The sequence below is a fragment of the Amphiprion ocellaris genome, chromosome 5 (genome assembly GCF_022539595.1).
Source record: "Amphiprion ocellaris isolate individual 3 ecotype Okinawa chromosome 5, ASM2253959v1, whole genome shotgun sequence".
Taxonomy (NCBI): Eukaryota; Metazoa; Chordata; class Actinopteri; family Pomacentridae; genus Amphiprion; species Amphiprion ocellaris.
Window position 1 is genome coordinate 21,017,064 of NC_072770.1, and position 20,985 is coordinate 21,038,048.

General features: G+C 39.0%; 2 protein-coding genes across 4 annotated transcripts in view; one reads left to right on the forward strand and one right to left on the reverse strand.

Moving 5' to 3' along the window:
• The window catches only part of r3hcc1 (R3H domain and coiled-coil containing 1), a 28,650-nt gene that overhangs the window by 1,601 nt on the left and 6,064 nt on the right, over positions 1-20,985 (forward strand). For 2 of the 3 annotated variants that reach the window (XM_055010683.1, XM_055010684.1), the window contains exons 3-12: positions 514-651; positions 974-1,520; positions 1,727-1,902; positions 2,365-2,435; positions 2,520-2,639; positions 2,783-2,926; positions 6,217-6,464; positions 9,456-9,628; positions 13,344-13,526; positions 19,778-19,936. In XM_055010683.1, coding sequence (XP_054866658.1) covers positions 514-651; positions 974-1,520; positions 1,727-1,902; positions 2,365-2,435; positions 2,520-2,639; positions 2,783-2,892 — 1,162 coding nt within the window. In that variant the 3' untranslated portion in view covers positions 2,893-2,926; positions 6,217-6,464; positions 9,456-9,628; positions 13,344-13,526; positions 19,778-19,936. The remainder of the gene's footprint in view (positions 1-513; positions 652-973; positions 1,521-1,726; positions 1,903-2,364; positions 2,436-2,519; positions 2,640-2,782; positions 2,927-6,216; positions 6,465-9,455; positions 9,629-13,343; positions 13,527-19,777; positions 19,937-20,985) is intronic. The other variant, XM_055010685.1, reaches the window with a different exon arrangement.
• Positions 4,640-20,985, reverse strand: part of loxl2a (lysyl oxidase-like 2a) — a 38,618-nt gene continuing 22,272 nt past the window's right edge. The window contains exons 4-14 of the mRNA XM_023284329.3: positions 19,685-19,893; positions 17,370-17,586; positions 15,876-16,059; positions 13,358-13,509; positions 13,102-13,269; positions 10,148-10,313; positions 9,438-9,678; positions 8,996-9,111; positions 8,608-8,744; positions 8,032-8,143; positions 4,640-5,911 (exon numbers count right to left, since the gene is read on the reverse strand). Of these exons, the coding sequence (XP_023140097.1) occupies positions 5,841-5,911; positions 8,032-8,143; positions 8,608-8,744; positions 8,996-9,111; positions 9,438-9,678; positions 10,148-10,313; positions 13,102-13,269; positions 13,358-13,509; positions 15,876-16,059; positions 17,370-17,586; positions 19,685-19,893 (1,773 nt within the window). The 3' untranslated portion in view covers positions 4,640-5,840. The remainder of the gene's footprint in view (positions 5,912-8,031; positions 8,144-8,607; positions 8,745-8,995; positions 9,112-9,437; positions 9,679-10,147; positions 10,314-13,101; positions 13,270-13,357; positions 13,510-15,875; positions 16,060-17,369; positions 17,587-19,684; positions 19,894-20,985) is intronic.

Genomic DNA, 20,985 nt, shown 5'->3' on the forward strand with positions numbered 1-20,985 from the left:
TACTATTGTGAGATAAATTGTAATAAATATTACATTTATGAACAGCTACATTGGTCCTCTGCTGACCTCATGCTACCATTTGTTAACTTAAAAAAAAAAAAAAAAGTATCATAACCAAAAGCAGCATGAGTAGCTTATACTGCCATTCAAATTTAAATTTGCTGTTCGCCAGACCAGATCTCAGGTCTAGCCAACTCTTGAAACCCCACCAGGAATAGTACATGTTGGTAGATAGTTTAAACACAAGAAGGGCTCGTTTTAATTGTTAACTTAGATCTTTTTAAAGAGACGTGATTGTTTCTGAAGCCTTTTATATGTCCATTTGTGTGACTGGGTATGTTTATTGTCTCTGTAGCAAAAAAGATCTTGATCTCACTGAGACTGCCCTATGTTATCTACTAAGCCTCAATGTTGGGTTTCTATTATTAAAAAAATCATGTTGTTTTTGTACATCAAAGAAAAAATAGCCACTCACTGTCTATCTCTGTCATTCCCTCCTGTGTCCCTGTCCAGTGTGCTTCTGTTTCCCCCTTTACCCAGCAGACTGCGATACCTGATTCACAAGACCACAGAGGACCTGCCAGACCTCAGCACCTTCTCTGTAGGGGAGAGCTGGTGCCGTAGGGTGGTGGTTTGCCACTCTGAGCTCAGGTACTGAGCACATTGCTGGTCACACCTAACCATCTGTTATGCATTTTAAAAACTGCAAGGAACTGAATTTAGATGAGATGATGTAAAGGCACAATTGGTACATGTAATCTAGACATGTTATAGAGTTAAACCTCTATTTTTTTGAATAGTATTTAAAAATGTGATCAAGCGCAGGATACTGAAAGGGAGAAAAGTCCTACAAAGTGATTGAAAGCAGTGTAGTTGGTTTTGAATATTTAACATTGCACATGTCATTCTGCTACTATTGAAAATTCTTTAATTTTTATACAGACATTTTACACTTTTATGCGTTTTTCTGTAGGGGTGAGGTTGAGGACGACAGCAACTTGGAGAGCAACAGCAGCTTGAGTGAAGAGCCTGTAAGTAGCAGTGGGGAGGCGGTTGGTAATATCAAGCCTAAACATTCAATTCCAACACGAAGCCGAAGACCTAAGAGGCCGGATAAGGCCCTCTACGTGCCACGAGCTGCTCGGGGGAGACTGTCTTCACAAAACTCGCAAGGACCCACGGCTTGTCATAGCGGTAGCTCTATTAGCAGTTCATCGGACTCTTGTTCCTGCCCTGAAAGTAAAGAAAATGGAAAGAGTGACTCCACTACCAGACCGGGATCATTCTCCAGTGTAGCAGACAGTGTTCTTGACCCTTCCTCAGACAGTTCAGTGCCGTGTACTCAGGAGGAGAAACAAAACTTGGAGCTGAGGCTACATGACGGTGAGGCCGTTGTCTGGGACAAGATTCAGTCGCACTTCAGTAACATGACTGTAAAGGACGAGGAAGATGTTGATATTGTGGCAAACAGTCCTCTGACAGAAGACACAAGCACAGACACAGATGATCTTACTGAAGAGGTGAGTTAACGCTCACTTTGTTGGTGTGATTGTTTTTCTATTGTTTCTATACTTTTTCACTCACTAATACTCACATAAACAATATAATCATCTCTTCATTCAGGTATTCCATCATTATTGATATCTTTTTTTTGATAAATCTACACATTACATAATCCTTTTCATCTAATGGCAATAATGTATGTATATATTGTGTGTTCCTTCAGATTAAGGCACATCTAAAAGAGGCGGTTCCTGTTTCCATTGAGCATGTCCAGAATGACTACTCTTGTTATGAGATGATGCATTTTAACTTGGATGGCTTTCGCCATGTGATTGAGATTTATGACTTCCCAGCTGTGTTGAAGACAGATGACCTTCTCGATGCTTTTGTAGAGTACAGGTGAGAGCAGGGAGTTGAGACTCTAAACGTCTTTACTGCTGTTTTGTTTCCTTTGATATTTTACTCCGTACACATGAACTGCCAAAAACATTCCTACATTTACAAAGTCAGTAATGTTCTTTTTTGACACTGTCATCAAGGTGGTCATTCAATAATACTGTATGTAATACACATTACTCAAGATAGCGTAGTCCGTACAGTGCCACCTTTAACTATAATTTGGATATACCAAACACAATTGAATATTTCTAACAATGCCACAAAAAAAAAAAACATTACAAACGTTGCCAGTGTTGTGTTGAATTGCATGAGATTGTGCAGGTGTACAATACAAAGTGGAACCTAGGTGTGTTTATTGGGATTTCTTCTGAGTTTATTCCGTTTTTCAACTTTCTAATTGGTGCCTTAGATATTTTCTTATGTAGCCACCAATTTCATAAACTGCTTCTCTGTCTGTCTCAGCGATGGTGGAATGAAGATCCAGTGGGTGGACAATACACATGCTCTAGGCGTTTTCCCCAGTGAGTCGGCAGGTGAGAGCCTTTCCTGCACAATGAACCTGGTTTTGGGTTTGAGGGTGAACGCTGGCATATAAATAATGTTTATTTATGTTATAGACATGTTTATTGTGTCATGTACAGCACTCCGTGCCCTCTCCATCTGCCACCCACTGCTGAAGACACGAACACTGGCTAAAGGAAGTAAAAAGGCCAAAGGCAAGGCCATCAGATCAGCAGGTAGGAGATTCACCAATAGTCCTGTGGCTACTAGGAGAAATTTCAGGAGATATTTTAAACTACAATATTATTATTTTCTTATTTTATACTAATTTTGAAGCTTTTGATGTGGATCAGATGGTTGTGTTTGTGCCTTCTTCCAGAGTTTATCCAGCCAGTGAAGGAACGGCCAAGGACGGACTGTGCTGTTGCCAGGCGGATGGTCACCAGAGCCTTGGGCAAACAGGGACGAGGGAGAGTGCAGCGATATTAAAGAAAAATGCTAGTGCTGTTAGCAGATACTGCAGGTGAGCAAACTATCAGCTACAGGTTTGAGGAGGTATTTTAGGTTTTTCTAGCAAACACCTTGGACTTGGATGAGGAGTTAGTGGAAATTCATTCATTTTCTGTGATCTGAAAGTCAGCTTGTGTCACCATTGCATTGTTTTCCTTGTTGCAGACAGAGAAAAATAGCTCTGGAGTAGCTGCTGCATATTATCGTCATCAGCTCATGTTGTTACAATCACTAGAAATAATACTTTTTATGTCTTTGCCCATTTATCACTGTTATGGTGATTTGAGTAGGACAGGTCGGTAGTTTTTGTCATGGAATTATCCTGTCATTAGTTCATTCTCCTTCCACCCTGTGTCACTCCTCTCATCCACCAGAGGTCGTCAGTGTCTCGTGTCAGTGTGTTTACTGCTCACCTCACCATGGTTTTGCTCCTCACCAGCATTTTATGCATGCCTGCCTCTCATTTAGCTTCCAGTCAACCCCATGTACTTCCCTGTTACCCTTTATTCTTTGCCAGATTGTCTGTAGCTCTGTCCACATCTGTGATTAACATGCATGTCTGGTTATCCGAAGACTAGTGGAGTACAGATGTGAATGCACCCAAAACTGTTCAGATAGCATGACAATCAGTCAGACCACTTTTGGAGGTGGTCTGGGCCACATATGGCCACATTCTTTAAGAAGTGTGTGTGGAAATGTATCCTGGGGTGCACTGCAGGGCTACCTTCCCCACTTACATCATCTGTGTAATATTTATCCTTGTTCTCAAATTGCAGAAACTGGCTTTGCCCAGATTGTCTAAGAATTCTGAAAGTCTCATAGAGCTATATCACTGTATTTGGTTTTCCTTTACCCAGACTGTATTGTGGTGACTTCTTGTTTAAATTCTGGTCATTTCTGCTTGCTGTTCTATCTGATCTTTGCAAACAGAGATGTTGTTATTTGCATATAGAGTGGAGAAGTGAGATCTGATCACAAGTGATGACTGGAGATGCACAAGGAGATGCATTTTAATGCCAGTTGTGAAGTGACTTATTTTGTTGGCCAGTAGAAGCTTTCTGTAATTAAAGCATCCTTTGTGTTTTTTCTGAATATTCACAAAGTGCTAATTATCACAAAACTAAATTGTTTTGGATACCTGCAAATCAGGGATTTAAAATGATCCCCAAATTATTAAAAATAAATCATTCAGCTGGAAGGGAATAAAGTCATCTTCTAGTGGTGGAGATTTTAAATCACTGACAATTTTTCCAGGACTGGCTGTCCCAGTCAGCCTAAGAGCAGTTTGATGCCAAAAGAAGTTTTGAGGATCCCCCAAATTTCTTCACAGGAACTCTGCAGGTAGCTCTGCAACTCTTGGTGTCAAAGTACTTCGTCTGTGGTGTGCTCTGGACAGACAAATCAAAGACAGAGTCATTTGCTCTTTGCCACATAAGTCTACTTTTACTGTAAGTTTTTGCTTTTCAGCAGGACTTCATACCAACTGTAAAGTAAAGTGGTGGAAATTATTTTGGTTTGCGGTTGCTTTGCTGCCTCAAGGACTGGACAGCCTGCAGTCCTTGATTCACCTATGAATTCTTCATTTTAAACAGTGCTTGAAGAAAAGGTGAAGTCATCTGTCTGAAAGTTGAATTTGAACCAGAAGTGTGCCTTTTATTAGGATCAGGATGTAAATCCTAGGTTGCTTTAAAAATGGTTTAATACTCATAAAGAAACATAACAAAGGTTTGTCTGCTTTCACCATTTTTTATTTAAAAAATGTAATGCTTTTCCACATTCATTCATGCATACAAAATAAAAACAGACAGCAACTAACAAGTACCCTTGTAAAATGAAGGATCCTTGAATTGCTACATTAAAAAAAACTAATTTACAAAACCACGAAGAGGCATTTTCACATAAATGTGTGGCTGTTACAGTACTTCCACAATGGTATCATAGTCCCTGACGATAATAATTTAATGAAACTCAGACACTGAGAAAGAAGCTAATAGCTCAAGTATGTGGAACACAAATTCATGGGAGAAAAACACTCTATCCCATGCAGTTTAATTCTAACTCAAATTTATGACTAAAAATCTTCACAGACTGTCAGAAACACTGCAGGAACCAAATCCAAGCAACTGTTGGCATCGGTCACATTTGGCTCTTGGGGGCTCCAACAGAAAATACAATAAATCTTATTTTGAGTCCCTCATAATACAGATGTGGTTACAAGTTTTCATAACTTTTAGAGAGTTAAATACAGACCCTCTGAGAACAGAGGTTATTTGTCTTGTCGGTTGTGTTGTTGCCATAGTTTGTGGCATGTTGCTGTGCAGTGATTATTATAATCATGCACTGTATTTGTTTTCAGTTTTGAGTAAATAACTTTAACTATTAATACTGTGGGAGCAAATGTAATTTGTACACCTGCCTTTCCATTCAGCAATTTGCTGAAAAACACACAGTGCAAAATTCTGACTAGTTATAGCACCAGATTTAACAGAGGACTACATTCATCCATTCAAAGCAAGCTTGACAATAAAAGCCATGGACTCATCTAATGACTTTTTGTTTGAGGTGTTTCCCAAACACTTAAAACTTTGGCTTAGAAGGCAACTGTTTGCACAGTTTAATAAGTTATTAAGCTGCCATTTGTATGACATTTCTCCCAATAAGCAGCACCATGGCAAACCTACATTGTACTGACAGGAAATGCAAGAGACACTAAAAGATAGAAACACTTGTTTACAGCGGAATGCGGTTAATGGATTTAGCAAGCAAGCAGTTCATTTTTCCATTGAGTTGTAATCTATCATACCAGCTTAGCCCAGCAACAATCACACGCTGCTTCAGGAAGCAAAACCATACAGCCTCCTCTAGTGGTTGTCAAATATTAGTATCCACTTCTCCAATGCCGACCATCTGTGCTGTCCATTGAAGGTCTACCTGTGTGAAAGCTGGTTGGTCAGCAATCCTGGAAATGTTTCCTCCGTGTCTGAACTCAGTGTGCCACCTGTGATAACGAGAGAAGATGAGGAGGAAATGATCAAACCTCTTTATCTATTTACATATCAGATGTTCTTGTTAAATTATTCCTATTAGTTTCTTAGTGAAGCTGATGTAATTAATTCAGTACCGCTCTTTTTTGAACTGATAAAATTGCACCATCTGAACAAGCCTGCCCCTTGTGATGTGGTGATAAAATGATGACATAACCAGAAAAACATTTCATTAGCAAATTATTGACACAAAATGAGACCAACTGTAGCCTAAAGTTGACTAACTTTTGGAAATGATTTATTTTTGTCTTTCCTACAGAAAGGTCCAGCAGTGGCCACAGTGGCCATAAACGACTGATTATGAAGAGTACAGCTGCTGTCCAGCACTATGTGTCCTCTTCACTGAAAAAGGCAGCCGTCAACATCCACCCTGCTGAAGTGTCTTTGAGCAAGACACAACAATTAACCTCAGAGCTGCTGTCCCATAGCTGAACCTGTTCCCTTTGGACGTTACTGTTGTGGTTCCTGTTGCTCACTGTTAGCATCACACATTAAAGAAACAATAAGGTATGAAACAGATGGTTCTAAAGGCACTGGAAATACTGGAAGAATGTTTTAAAATGTTTGAGTTTTATTGCATGTTGACTTGACATTAAGGTGCGTTTCAGGGGTGTTAAATGTACGGACAGGGTATTTTTTTGTTTCCACTTTGCCCGGGTGATGCAGGGTTAGTTGCATAATTATTCATAAGCGTTTTATCCTTCCAACTTAGCATGGTCGTATTACACCAAATGCAGGTTCATTTCAATTTTATTGTTTTTAAACATATTCACATGTCCGGCTTCAGCTGCCGAGAGAGCACAGACAGATGCTGCATTTAAAGCTACCTACCGACACTGAAACAGTCCTAGGATAACGTTATTTCTTGCAGTTGCAGTTGAAACATGTCAGCTAAGGTAAAACCATCTTATCTTTGATTTGTCGGTGTAAAAGAAATAACATTATCCTATGATAGTCAACGACAAATTGAACATCATTCAAATACTGAAACAGTCCGTTTAGAACAGGGTTAAAAAGCCAAACCAAGTATTATGTATAGGTATTGTTTATGAATTCACCGTCTGTGCAGCATTTTGAGCTTAAACTTGAAATACACATTATTGAGGCATGTGACACATAAACTAACTTGTTTAAAATGAGTATGTTATGGGACCTTTAATGACAAATTCATCCACCAGGTAATGCTCAGGATCATAATAGTAATGAAGATTTATTAACAGAAATTATTTTGTGCAAAAATGACACTAAATATTACTTTAATGTTACTGAACTCAGATATCTTCTAATGGTTTGTTCATTTTAAAACAAATTGCAAGATGTTAAGTGGTTCCTAGTATTTTACTTAACACATAGCTACTTTAGGCAAAGTGTTCATGTTCTTCAAACCACATTACAGAAAGTGGTTTTGAACAGTTGAAGTTTGAGCTCTGGAAACTTGGAATGTTCGGTTCTTTTATACTTGTTATGGTGCTGTTATTTTAAGGTCCTTTTGTCACTGACTTAACATCAACCTTGAATCTGTGAAAGATGCCATACAGAAAGAATTATTAATGTTGGAGAAAGATGTTGAATATTTTAGTTTTATTGTACTGAAATAGCTTTTTCTTGAAATAATCTTTAGTGCCTCATAAGAGACAGGAATTACTCTTTGGAATCTCTGCGATATTTTTGTTTATTCACAGTAGAAGTAAGCTACAACTGTTGGGTAGTTCAGTGAATTAAAAGTAAAGTAAACCAATTCATGCTGTCAAGAAGTCTTAATGTTAAAAATGACTCAACTGTATTCAATGATACTATTAAATTTACATCACATGGATTGTTCTAAAAAATATTTTTATACTCCGTCACCCATTTTAGGGGATAGAAACATAAATAAACTCAGAATATTTAATATAATGATGCAGAACCTACACTGTCGCACCAGTTCAGGATGTGATGATTCAAATGTCACACAGACTCTGCATTTTAATGTAGATTTTTCTTTAGATAAAAGTGAATACAGTACAGTATAATGCTCCACTGAACTTTTTACGATTCTAGTAAATATTGTTTCATCCGAAGGTCATGGTCTCACCTATATGACAGTTGTATGTCCATATCCGATGCCCGTCGTACCGGGAGCGACACCTCATAATGTTGTTGGTGTAATCTGATTCTGCAACCTCATAGTTTGGATTTATCACTATCTGTAAGAGGAAAAACACTGTTAGAAGCGTTGAAGCCTTTCCTCTTGGCACATTTAGAAACTGTTAATAAATCATTTAAATGAAGTAAATAAGGTATTACAAAGAACAGAAAAATACAGATGTAGTAACTGGCAGCAAAGAGAAAGGCTAGTAGCTTCTCAAAAACAAAATGTTTAATTACTGCAGCTCATAAAGATGGGATCAGAGTTCACCCTACAACCTAGAAACTGTAAATTTAATGTCATCAGAAAGTTCAGTGTCCTTCAACAACCTCTGTTCACTTGTTCTAAGTCTAAATAGGAATATACCTAGGCCTAATGCCAGACACAAGCAGACACAGAAATGTGGAAACTGTTGATATCTGTTTGGTCTGTAAGAACATTCTGGCTGGAGATGAGACGGATCATTCCAGCAGCAGATGTTCCATATCGACTACAGCTAGACGAACAGACCAGATGTTTTACCTGGAAGATGTAGTCGCCGGGCTTCACGTCAGTGATGTCAATCCACTGACAGTCGATGTCGTGCCTGTAGGTATCCCAGCAGCCGACTGTGATGCCCTGTGCGCCAAAATTTGCACATTCGTACCTCTTCTGGATACCTGAATTCAGAGCACATTTTAGATTTCATATCGACCCATTCAAGTGTAGCTTTGTTCAGATCTTCATTTCATCAGTTGGACAACAAGCAGTAGATTTTAATTAACTTGATCATATTCTTTTTTGAAATGGCAGATATTAATATAGTTTTAACATAGGTTCTTCATATATAAGAAGGTCATGATAAGTGAAATAGAATATGCTCTGAAGCCCACATATGTAACATAATGAAAAAGGAAGTGTCTGTATTTACCTTCGTCACAATGTGTGTCCTCCAGACAGAAGCTGGCTTTGTGTCCCTCTGCAACTTTAGTGCCGTTCAGACTCATCAAGTCATAGTGGGTGAAAACTTCCATACTGTGGTAATGCCTGGATTATACAAGGACATAAAACTGTTGAAACATCGTAGACACACCTATATTTAGGAGCTCTGCAATAATATACATGTATTTATTCATCACCCACTCGTCTAGTGGTTGTCCTTTGAGTCAGATAAGTCTGCCTCTCTCTTAACACCATGATCTGGTATAATGGTGGAAAATCTAGTTTGCAGTAGGATATAGGTATTCCTAGGAAGGTTAGCTTTAGCAGTGATATCCTGTGCATTTAACTGAGAGTTACAATAAAGTTTCACACAGTCACCAGCTATGATAAGACTAGTAAACTACAAACTGTATGTTGGGATGATGGCTCACCTGTGACATTCATGCCAGACCCAGGAGTGATGTGCCGCCCGGGGTCTGAAGTCTGACTGGCCGTTGTTGTGGATCTGGGAGGAGAAGCGGAGAAGGCGGCGGTAGGAAGTAGAGTCGGCTTTGTCAGCGCTGCTGGACAGACAGTGCTCCTCCTGGGCACACTGCAGGACGTACATGGGTCTATCCTCCAGGTAGGTGGTCTGCTCCACAACCTGAGAACTCAGGACCAGGTCTGGGGCCGCTGAGAGGGAGAGAGCAGCATGAGATGTGGTGATGAGAGACAGAAATGAAATCTGATATTTCCCCAATTAGCTGTATAGCATCAAGTCTGTTTTGACAAAATAATTAAATACACTACCACAGTTTTATTTTTTTAAACTAATTTTGACATATTTCACTTCATTTTTTCTTGTTCATGTGACTTTTTAGAAGACAATGTTTCAATTTGTCATACTTAAGTTTTACTAATCACATTAACAATGGCTCTGTTGTTTTCTAGTGCCACAGATTCATTCAGCATCACAATACCAAGACCCTAAAACTGAAGCAAAGATCGTTCATTTTTATTATTTATCCCTGTGTTTTTTCATCTGAGACATTAAAATGGCAGAAAAGGTTTATGTGTCTAAACGGCCCATAAAATGTAGCAAAGCTCATCAACTATGTAGGATCCCACATGTATATAGTTTTTGTTCTCTGCTGTTTCTTACTCTGAGTACAAGAGACTCCCGCGGCAAAGCGTCCGCCTCCTTTTGGACAGAGAACGTGTTTTCCGTGATGCAGACACTGATCCAGAGTCAGCTCAGTTCCCGAACATCTCACCCCACTCATCACCACAGCATCAGCTGACGCATCTCCTTGCCAGTACCACGTTTCCTGATAAAAAAGAAGCATAGAAAACCCTATTATACAGTTGAACAATCATGACTTGGATACAAAGGGTGATACTAATCTCACATCTGCAGTGTTAATAGCTGATTCCAGCAGCTGCTTTTCTTGGCATCAAGACAAGATGTGGAGAAACATACATCCTGGATCTTTCAGCTCTAATAAAATCTACCTGCCTAGTTACACGGGTTTGATGTGGTTAAAAACTAAAGTGAGACCTAGCTGTAGTTTTTGCCTCTCACATTGTCATATGAGATTTAAACCTTTTGACAGAGCCAGGCTGTTTCTCTCTGTCTCCAGTCTTTGTGTTAAGCCATGGTGACTCTCAGCTGGCAGTAGCTTCATTTTTAGCATGGAGACATGAGAGTAGCATCAATCATTTCATCTTGTTCTAAGAAAAAAGGCGTACAAGGGTTTATTCCGAAATAAACAAATCCTATGATTCTCCATTGACCTCAAATCACGTCTTTAGCTTTGTTATAAATGGTTCATCCATTTACACCCAAGTGAGCTGCAACCAAACAGATGAAGATTGCATTCGTGAAAAGGAAGATTTGTGTGGGAACTCTGTTTTGAACAGTAACATTATCTTAAATTTCCTCCTGTAATTAATTTGCAGACATGCCCTGCCAGTTATCCCACAAGGCAAATTTAATCAAAGACTCTATCACACACAAAGACAGAGGTTCGCTCTCTTGTCCTCACAGTCCTGACTCAGCCTTATTACGGCATTTCGCAGACCACAGGGAGACCTTCTGCGAGGGAAACTCATACTTTCCATCATCTTCCAAGGAAGTGGAGGATTCATGAGAAAGAAATCGAGCTGAGGGATATGGATGTGGGAGTGTTTGCTGGTGGGCTGAGGAGAAGGGCAGACATAAAGCAGTATAGTTTAAACTCTGTCATTTGTTCCATCTGGCGGTGGGGGTTTGCCTGGAGAAGTATTTTAAAAAAAAAAGTCAGACAGGAAAGAGCCTCTCGAGGGGCTGAGGTCCTGCACTGTGATAACAAAGACCAGACATTTATCACTCCCGACATGACAACCCTTATGTAATGACAACTTAATGCATGTAGCGACAAAGCAACATGCTATTACGACAACCTCACCTGATTATTTGACTTGGCACAGAAAGGTAGTCAGATAAATTCACTAGTTCCAGTCATAGCCCCCCTGCTGTTATCAACACATCCCTCTGTGATTCACACTCATACTTTCCAGACCTATATCATCTTAAACGCCTTAAAATAGAAAAACATAAAGAAGACAAGGGGGGGCCTTAAAACTTAACTAGCCTCTCACCTCATGATATAAGGGGAGGTCTGAGGTCTTCTTTAAAAACGTAAGCAGGACAGGACTGTGACGTTGCCAAGTCATGCCACAGGGTTTTACTGATGGAACATCTACTAAACTTCAAACACGAAGTCAAAGCATTCTCATCACTCCCGCTGAGGAGCCCAGCGCTCATTTGGCCCACAGGTTTACCACTAGTGACCCGCGTTCTCTGCTGACTATGTGTTTTCTGATGTTTCCAAGCAAGTGGCACCTTTATTTTGCCTCCGGGGATCAGTAAAGCTCATGCCTGTTAAAGTGAGAGTTAATGGCGTCCACTGATGCGCACACACCAAGACACACAAACAGGACAGTGCTGCGAGGCTGATTTAATCTATGCTTCACGTGGCTGTAATTTTCATATCATTTCCTGCTCCTCCTATCTTCAAGGCAATCTCAATGTAATACTTTCTAAGCTACTAATAAAACTTTGTCAAAGTGGCCTTATAATTGGAGGAAAAAGGAAGGTTGAGAAAGGGCCCGAGGTACAGACTGACCCCTTTATGCTTTTTGGAAACTGGCTACTTCTACTGTATCTGTGTGTATTTTTCTTTAAAATTACATGAGTTTAACTCAGTGGTAAATCTGTTTTAACTTTATAACAGCATCAGCATCGTACAAAAAGAATCCCTGCAGTGTTGAACACAGAAAATAGAAGCGGCTGTAGTTCTACCAATCTTTTACAACAATAAACAAAAACAAGAACAATGGTGGAAAAACTGACTCACACTCACTATGCGTTAGAAAATGCAAATGCAAACTAAGTTCTATTTTCTGCAGGGGCCAGTGTATTCCACAAATACAGTCTAGTCTGGCAGTCTAGTGTGGTTCAGTGACTTGGAGAAGGTTTCATAATGTTCCTTGCAAACATTGCAACACAGAGTATGTACTAATTCAGGATGGAAAATATGTGTGACTGACTCACATCTACAGTGCCAATACAAAGTATTCACCCCCTCTTGAAAGTTTTCTCATTTTATTGCTTTTTAGCACTGAATCATGAGCAGTTTTATTTGTCTTTTTTTAACAAGAATTTGCAAAGAAAAGACTTTTTCACATCAAAGTGAAAACAATGCTGTAGCCTAAAGAGCACCCACTAAATATTGACTTGAAGGGGGAGGGAGTGAATACATGAAATTGCTTATTTTATATTTTATGTTTTTAATTATTTGACATTGCTTGTGAAAATTATTTGTCACTGAGTGTTTTTTGTAAATTCTTGTCAAAAAAGCCAAATTAAGTCAACCACGAATCAGTGTTGAAAAGCAGTAAAAAAAGGGGGAAACTTCCAAAGGCGTTGAGTATTTTTTATAGGTACTTCAAATTAAATGGAATAAGGGCATAAATAATGTTCTGTCAGAGGACAGAGTTGATTCTTTTTTATGTTGACAGTCTGTGCAGTAAAGATAAGCTTATTTTAAAAATGATTTGATGCAGGGTCTTTACCTGGAAAGCATGGCTGGCAAAGCCTAGTCCCAGCTGTCTGCACACCACCATGGCCTCCATGGTCCCCCAGCTGTCACTGCACACTGTCCCCCACACCAGAGAGCCGTTCCTCTCTGCCAGGACCTCCACTCGGCCCTCATAGGGGTTACGACCGCCATTTAACCGGAGCTGAGGACAGAAACGTATACTGATGTCTCCTCCACTGTTATGCAACTATATTTTGTTTTTGTTCCCTATGACAGAAGCGGTGACTCACTCTTTTGTGGAAGCCCATGGCAGGAACATTACACCTGACTGCTGCGTCTTCCTCATGGCTGCAGCCCAGAGCGTCACGGTTGAAGTAGCAATCAGTCAGCGACTTCTCAAAGCCAGAACACAGCACCTCGTTCATGTGGACCGGCCCGATTCCTACAGGTGGACATCAGGTACATAAAAATGATCTATGACACAGCTGGAGCATTAAAGTCAGGAACATTGCAGAAAACAATGTTTGAAAAACTGTCATGTCTTTCCAATGCTGGAAAGAAGAAATTTGATTCCTGGTTTGCACAATGATTTCGTAGAACACAAACTTGAATTGAGCACTACAACAGACTGAAACAGCAGCAGACACGCCTGCCTTCGAGGTTTTGTTCCAACAATAAGTCCGTCCAAAGACAAATTGCATGCCCTGAAATTACACTGCAAAGGAAACAAGCAGTCAGCTATGTCAAATGAAAATGAGACACTTAGGGCCCGTAAAGGCATAAAAAATCTCCCTCAGTGTGGAGGAGTTTCCACAATAACATGTGTGAGTTCTAACTCCATGCTGGTTTTATCCCATGTGACTGAGCAGCAGGAATGTCTTCAGTGATGGACAGGGAGCCAGTGGACAAACATAAATTCACAGCTGGGGGAACGCAAAAACTGCTCAGTTAATATCCAGCTCTGACAGATGACTACAAATTTGATTAAATGAATCGCATCTCAAACGTATCTACAACAGGAAATTGTTATTAGGCAAGAAAAATTCTCAATATTAGTTTTATAACAGATAAAAATAACAATCATAAATGTCTAAATCACTGTCATTTTAAACAGTATAGGAGCACATTACTAGTTCTCTATATAAATAAGGGAATCTCCTACTTTACTAGAAACTCTGACTGACATTCTTGTTTTGTCTCCTTCACCGACTTCTGAAAACAAACACTATCAGCTATTTCAAGTGTGTTTGTGGCACCATTTTTGGATCCAGTGGTCAGCCCATAAAGAAATCTCTCACATAACCTTGTTCACTCGCCAACAAAGAATTCCTCCTCTGAAAGCCATAAAGGCTGTTTTCTGTCCTGGAACATTCTGTGCACTTTTCTGTTTTGCTGTGAGAATCAGGCAGTAGGAAAGAAACAACTGTTCCAAAGAACATATGATTCTTATAAGACTGTGCTGTATTGCATTTCACAGAATCAGGCTTTGGGTCAGTGCATAAACACTAATGTGCTGCTCCATACATTCTCTAATCCCTTAATGTGCTGACTGAAGGTCTAGACCGATTGAAGTGAGACAAAAACAGGTGGTAACGCAAAGGTCAAAGATAAGGTGGAGGTCTCTGTTTTCAGTCCACACCTTTCATTTTCACAGCTGTGAATGAGTTTTACTTGAAGCTGGGTTTTGTTGAGTGATTGTATTTTAAATGGGAACTGTCGTCAAAGCTAAAAACCTGCAAATAATTAAAGGTGGAATCAGTGATTCTAGTCCCATATGCTTTTTGTAAGATTCAGTGAACATCTCCTCGTGGTTCACTCTCTGTTTGTTCTCGAGATTGTAGATCTGACACATGCTAACTAAGTATCTGCTCATTAACTAAATGTCAACAGTATTTGTCCAGAATCGCAGACTCCACCTTTAAGTTTAACACAAAATGTGGAGGAACTGTGTCAGTATAACTGTAAGGGTTGTGATTGGTTCAGATTTCTGAGGCCCTGTTTTAGAAAAATTGAGAACACCAGATTTTTTCAGTTAGGTTTTATAAACTCATTACATTAAAAAATTAGGTATAGATTAATTAAATGTGGATATTAAAGAATTTTGATCAAGGTACGTACTAGACTGTGTAATGGACGTACAATATATTTGACATTTCTGTAAAGCAACTTAAGCTGAGCCAGTTTATCAGAGTGAAACTGATTTATTTTGTCATGTTTGACGAGAAGTAAATCCATTTTTCCCCATATTTAAATACTTAAAAAAATTCAATGCATTTTTTCAAATATTTGAATTTGATGTGTTTAAAACAAAACCAAGTAATGATTTGCTATTTTATTCTGATTTGTTTATAAACTGATGCACTGAAAATAAGGTTCATGCTATAAATTTGCTTTTAAATAATAATAATAATAATAATAATAATAATAATAATAATAATAATAATAATAATAATAATACTTTCACATCCTAAACATTGTTTTTCTATGTTGAGTTTTTGTTTTAAAAAATTATTATACAATTTTATTGTTATGTTTTTTTTTGCTGCAGTTGCACTCATTGTGTAGCTTTCACATGTTGCACTGCTGTTTACAGGACTTTAATATCCGCATTCGCTGTATATTTTTATTGTTAGCATTTGACCCTTTATGGTGCATTTTTACTTTACACTTTATTGTGTATTTGTATCTTAGTATATTTGCCTATTTTCTCATTTGTTTGTGTTGTGGTAGTGGTCACTTCACTCTTTCTGCTTGCTACTGAAACACACATAAAAGTGTTTTGATGCAGACTGATCAATCTGTAGGTACCTTGTCCCATTCGGGCGCCAGTCAGAGCCTCTTTAGCGCTGCCGAACCCCAGCTCTCGACACACCACGGTGGCAGCTTGAATGTTCCAGTTGTCGTCACACACTGTTCCCCACTCTCCGTTCTTCAGCACCTCCACTCGGCCTTCACCGATCATCGCTCCACCCTTTAGACGCACCAAGGGTTGCTATGGAAACACCGCATAAAAAAGTAAAATTAATGAAAATATTAGAGAATCTATTGTTAAATGCAACAGGATTAGAAAAAAGCCCAAAAGCTAAAAAAAAAAAAATACCTAAATAAAATTGGTGGATGTAGGAAGTCTTTTAGGTCAACTTTCTGAAAATGTGCATGAACAACAAGGGCGTTTTCAACTTTAGTAGCCGTTGGTGCAGCATTCTTAGTCTGCAAGAGATATAATTTTAACTCACTTAAAAAGATTGAAAACAATGCACCGCTCTCAAAATAATGCTAGCAGCACTTCACGTGAATAAAACGCCAACTAAAATCATCTATGTTCACCATTTTCCGGTCCAAACAAAACAAATAAACACCATAGAAGGAATCCTGATAATTTAAATGTATACGTAATAAATGTTTAGTGTTCTTCCATTCAGATGTTTTCTAGATGCTTGATTACAGGGCAGCTGGATTAATAAGCAAGGAACATTGTAATCCTCGACTGGAAACACGTCAAGATCATGATTATAGGATAGTATATTACGTGCATACTGAACTCTGTACTTCCATAAACATGTTTGTGCTTCTTCTTTTGCTGCTGTAACAGTATACTGTACTTGCAAAGCAAACAGATTCATGTCTTTGTTTTAAGATAAAAGACGAATTTATGGTGTCTGAGTCACGAGACAAACACAAACAGCTGCACTGTGCCCAGTTTTGATCAGAGACACAAATATCAACCATGTGGCAGCACGATCTGATGTGCCGAAGTGTCAGTGAGTGTGTTGATGTTGTTCAGTTTACAGCTGTCCTCCCACAAGAGAAGAGTCAGTCCTCCAGAAGGAATCACTCTTGTATTAGAAACATTAAATTTTTTCCATGCGTTTAACTATGATTAATCGAACAAAAGCACCAAAATCTGCTACATGTTCTTCGTATTTGCACATACAGTATACAGTATTCAATTCAATTCAAAAAACTTTATTTGTCCCCAAGAGGCAATTAAAAAGGGCAACCAAGCAAGGCACACAATGACTCAACATTAAAAAGAACATTGTAATTTTAAAGTGTTTTTTTGTTCCTCACGTATGGGACAGTAAAGTGCTCTTAAATACTATTATTAAATACTTAAATACTAGTATTTATCCACCACTGAAGCTCAGTTTTTATGCTTCTGTCTGATTCGGTCAAAATGCACCATGGTAGTAATTAGATAAGAGTTCTATCCATCCACATTTCCACCAAGACAGATTTGTGTACAGTTTTTGTTAAAGCACCCAATAGTGTGTGTGAGCGTGTGTGCGTAATCTGACCAACCTCCACCCTGTAGGCTTTCCTGAAACCCATGCTGACGCTCGGAGCAAAGGCCCGTCCTGGCACACAGCTGATCACAACTGGCATACCCGGCTCACAAGTGTTGTTGCCCTTCAGCTCTATCTCGTGGCCCAGTTTGCAATCAGAAAGGTCGGCCTCGTTGCCAGTGCAGTTGACAGAGAAACCCCAGTAGTTCTTCTTACGGCGCTTGGCCAGCAGTCTGAGGGGGAAGAACACAATAATACAAACAAATTTCTATTAATTCAGATAACTTACCAGCCACATTAGAGAGCATATCATTGCTTTTAGGGCTCATAAAGGACATTTTTCAAATTTTTCGGGTAGCTGTCGGTATCAGTTCATACCAAAAGCTGCAGACTTAAAACTTGCTTTAGAAAGGTGATCCTTTATAGTCAATGTTTAGTCAGTCTTTTTGTTCTGGTATGTCATCACTGCATGGCAATGCTGTTGCGTAGAGTGTTTTGAGAAGTGTTGGGCTTCGACACTGAACTAAACACACATTAATCATCACTCACTGAAAGAGCTGTCAAAACAGAGTTAACTGTGGAAATGAATGGACATGAAGGGCTTTCTACTTTATGTACATTCTCTAAAAGAAATATTTTCATTCCGCACTAGAATGGCAGGAATAAAAAGATATTCAGAAATGCAATGAACAAAAATGGTTTGAAAACAGCCACCGCATCGTGTAGAAGACCACATAAAATATTTTACCATTGTTTCTCAGGCTTTTGCAAAATATTTAGTAGCTGTTTTATGGCATGTGAGAAATTTATTTTTCTAGCGTGAGGAATTCAACAATACTCATCCTATGCTGTGAAGCACAATAGGAGTATTGTTGGGAGAATACCTTAACATTCCCATGATCCCACACTTGAATGGAAGTCATCAACTAAGGGTCACTGAGGAGACCCAACAACAGCGAACCTTGAAGCAGGTCCGAGCCTTGGAAGAAGCAGACCATGTAATGAAAGCAGCGGGAGCAACATTTACAGCCTTTTCAGTCCTCGCAGCTTATTCACGTGCTGTAAACATGTTGCTCAATGTTGGTTAGAACAAATTGTGATCCAGGAGATTTGAACCGATGCCCGATTTAGATTGAGAGTGTTTAATTTTCTTGGAACTGCTCTTTGTTGCTTCAGATTAAAAACAGACTGGATGTGATCTTTCACCTCCACAAAACAGTGAACCATGTGAGACCACAGCAGCGTCACGAGCTTTACAACCACACAAGCTTTGTGATCTTCAGTGATAAACAAAGTTAAAGGCTGGTTTGGTGTGTCCTGTATTTCCTTTCGTTAAAAAGCATCCATATGTAAGATTAGTATCAAATCAGATGACATCATGTTTACCAAAACTTGAAATATAGAAGTTTTTTTAATCAAAGGTATCTTTACCAGAAGCACAAAACATTACTGTGCAAATCCAGACTTGGTCACATTACCCATGGCCATCCCACTGATTAATGGTACTGTAAATAAATCTATTCTAACTCCGTTATTTTTATATGATGGTTCTGGGGTTTTTTCGCAGACTGTAACAGCCAAGTTTGATTTGTTCATGTAATTGTTTTCTCATGCTCACTGAGCATCTGTTTGATTTGGACCTTCAGTTCCCATGTTAGTGGATAAAAATGGCAAATCAGAAGTTTTTTTTACAGAACAGCTGTGTTTCAGTGTGTTTGACTACATATTGCCTCTGACACTTAAGAAAAGCAGCATGTTAAAAGTCCTGCTCAGAGGGAAACAATTAGACCCAGCCAAAAGAGCCACTGTTTGGTATTGCACCTCCCAGCAAGGCTCATCCTTCATCTGCTAAAACTTCCTCTGGCAATGTTTGGCTTCTTGTCAAAAATCCACAGACCAAAGTCTGTTTAATTTCAGTGTGGAAACTGGATGAAGGCGTAAGTGATGACCAGAGTAAACAAACTCGATTATGTAACGCTTTCTAGCATCAGTTTGGTACGGACCAAACATTCCTAAATGGACTGAGATCAAAAAACTGTTATAAAAAGTGCATCCCAAAAAAGCAATATCTTTAACATAGATGGTGTTTGTATTGCACAAATTACACCCCAAATTACATAGTTTTTTGTTTTGTTTTTTAACGGGGGTGTGTATTTAATCCATTTACTTGTGTGTTTAGGGGGTCATAGATTTTAATTTGGTTAAAAAGACTGGAAGAAGCAGGCCATGTGATGAATTTACTAAACATTTACGCTTGCATTTCATTCCTGGGGAGACTTTCATTACATCTAATTGGATTTGTTTGAACCCTGCTGCTTGGCCTTTACTCACTTGTAAGGTCGGGTATTGAAGCGTTTCTCCCCGGGGAAGCCATACATGCCACATATAACCCTGCTGTTCATCTCCGTCCACTCCTCGTTGCAGATCTGTCTCCACTTGCCTCCATCTTTCACCTCCAGAAAGCCCTCAGTGATGGGAATCCTTTTCCTGTGAGAGTACGTGGCCCTGATCCTCACATCCTCCACCTGCACCGTCATACCCTGACAGACAGAACAGAGGACATATTTAATCGCTGTTTCCCAGGTAACAGATAAACAGTTTGAACTCTGAAAGTGGTATGTGTTGGAGACAGCTGTGCTGACCATAAATCACAGTGTATGAGTTTTACTAAACAGGATGCTAACATTTTTTAGACTAACTTACCAGATGTAGGCAATAATGATTAAAGTTTACATGCCATTTTTGCACACTTGGCTCTGTAGGTGCAACGTCCACCACTATGATTGAGTCTATAAACTCTACAGCAAAAAAGGTGACATTTATTTATGTTCCCCAGATGATAAATCCTAACTGACTTTCCTTCAAGGTTAAATTTGTGGTTTTATGTAAATATTTAGACAGCATTTGTGATACATCACTCTCAAATTTCCCTTGAGAATGCACTTTCATCATTTGAGCAATATAATCTATCTACTGCACTCATAGGGAGGCGTTTTCCTCTGAATCACATTCCTGTGAATTTGATTGTGAAACCTATAAAGCTACAATACATTCAGCATACTGAGATCCAGCCGAAGTTTGCATAAAGTGTGCTGACAGAGTGCTATTGCTTTATAAACACTGTTATATAATTAGTGAAGTGAACATAATCTCACACGGACTGTCAAGTGTCAAAAAGGCAAGAAGATTTTTCTGCCTTTCTTTGTATATGTTGAGTTCACGTGTACTTGATGTATTGTAAATACACAACAGTCTGTGAGTCATTAAGGAAGACTGTGCTGTGTGGGAAGGAAAATACTTTTAGAAAGAAAAGAAAAAATCCCACTCTGGCCTTTTATGGACTCTGAAGTTCAGTTTGTTCTTGACAATACAAGTCAAGTTGAGAAATCTGCAGATAAAATTTTGTTTAAACTTGATAAGTACTGCAGAGAGGCCTTAGCAGGTCAGATGAATGTCTGGAATTTTTCCATCATCTTCACTGGGTTCAGAGTTTAAAGTTGTGCTGTAAGAGCCTATAGGAAGTTTGTATTGCAAGCAACATACATCCTTTCAGAGTTCTTTCAAAATCAGCTAACAGCGTTTTGGTTGCCTAAGAAAAAACACTGAAAGGGAATGTTTCATACATGACAAGT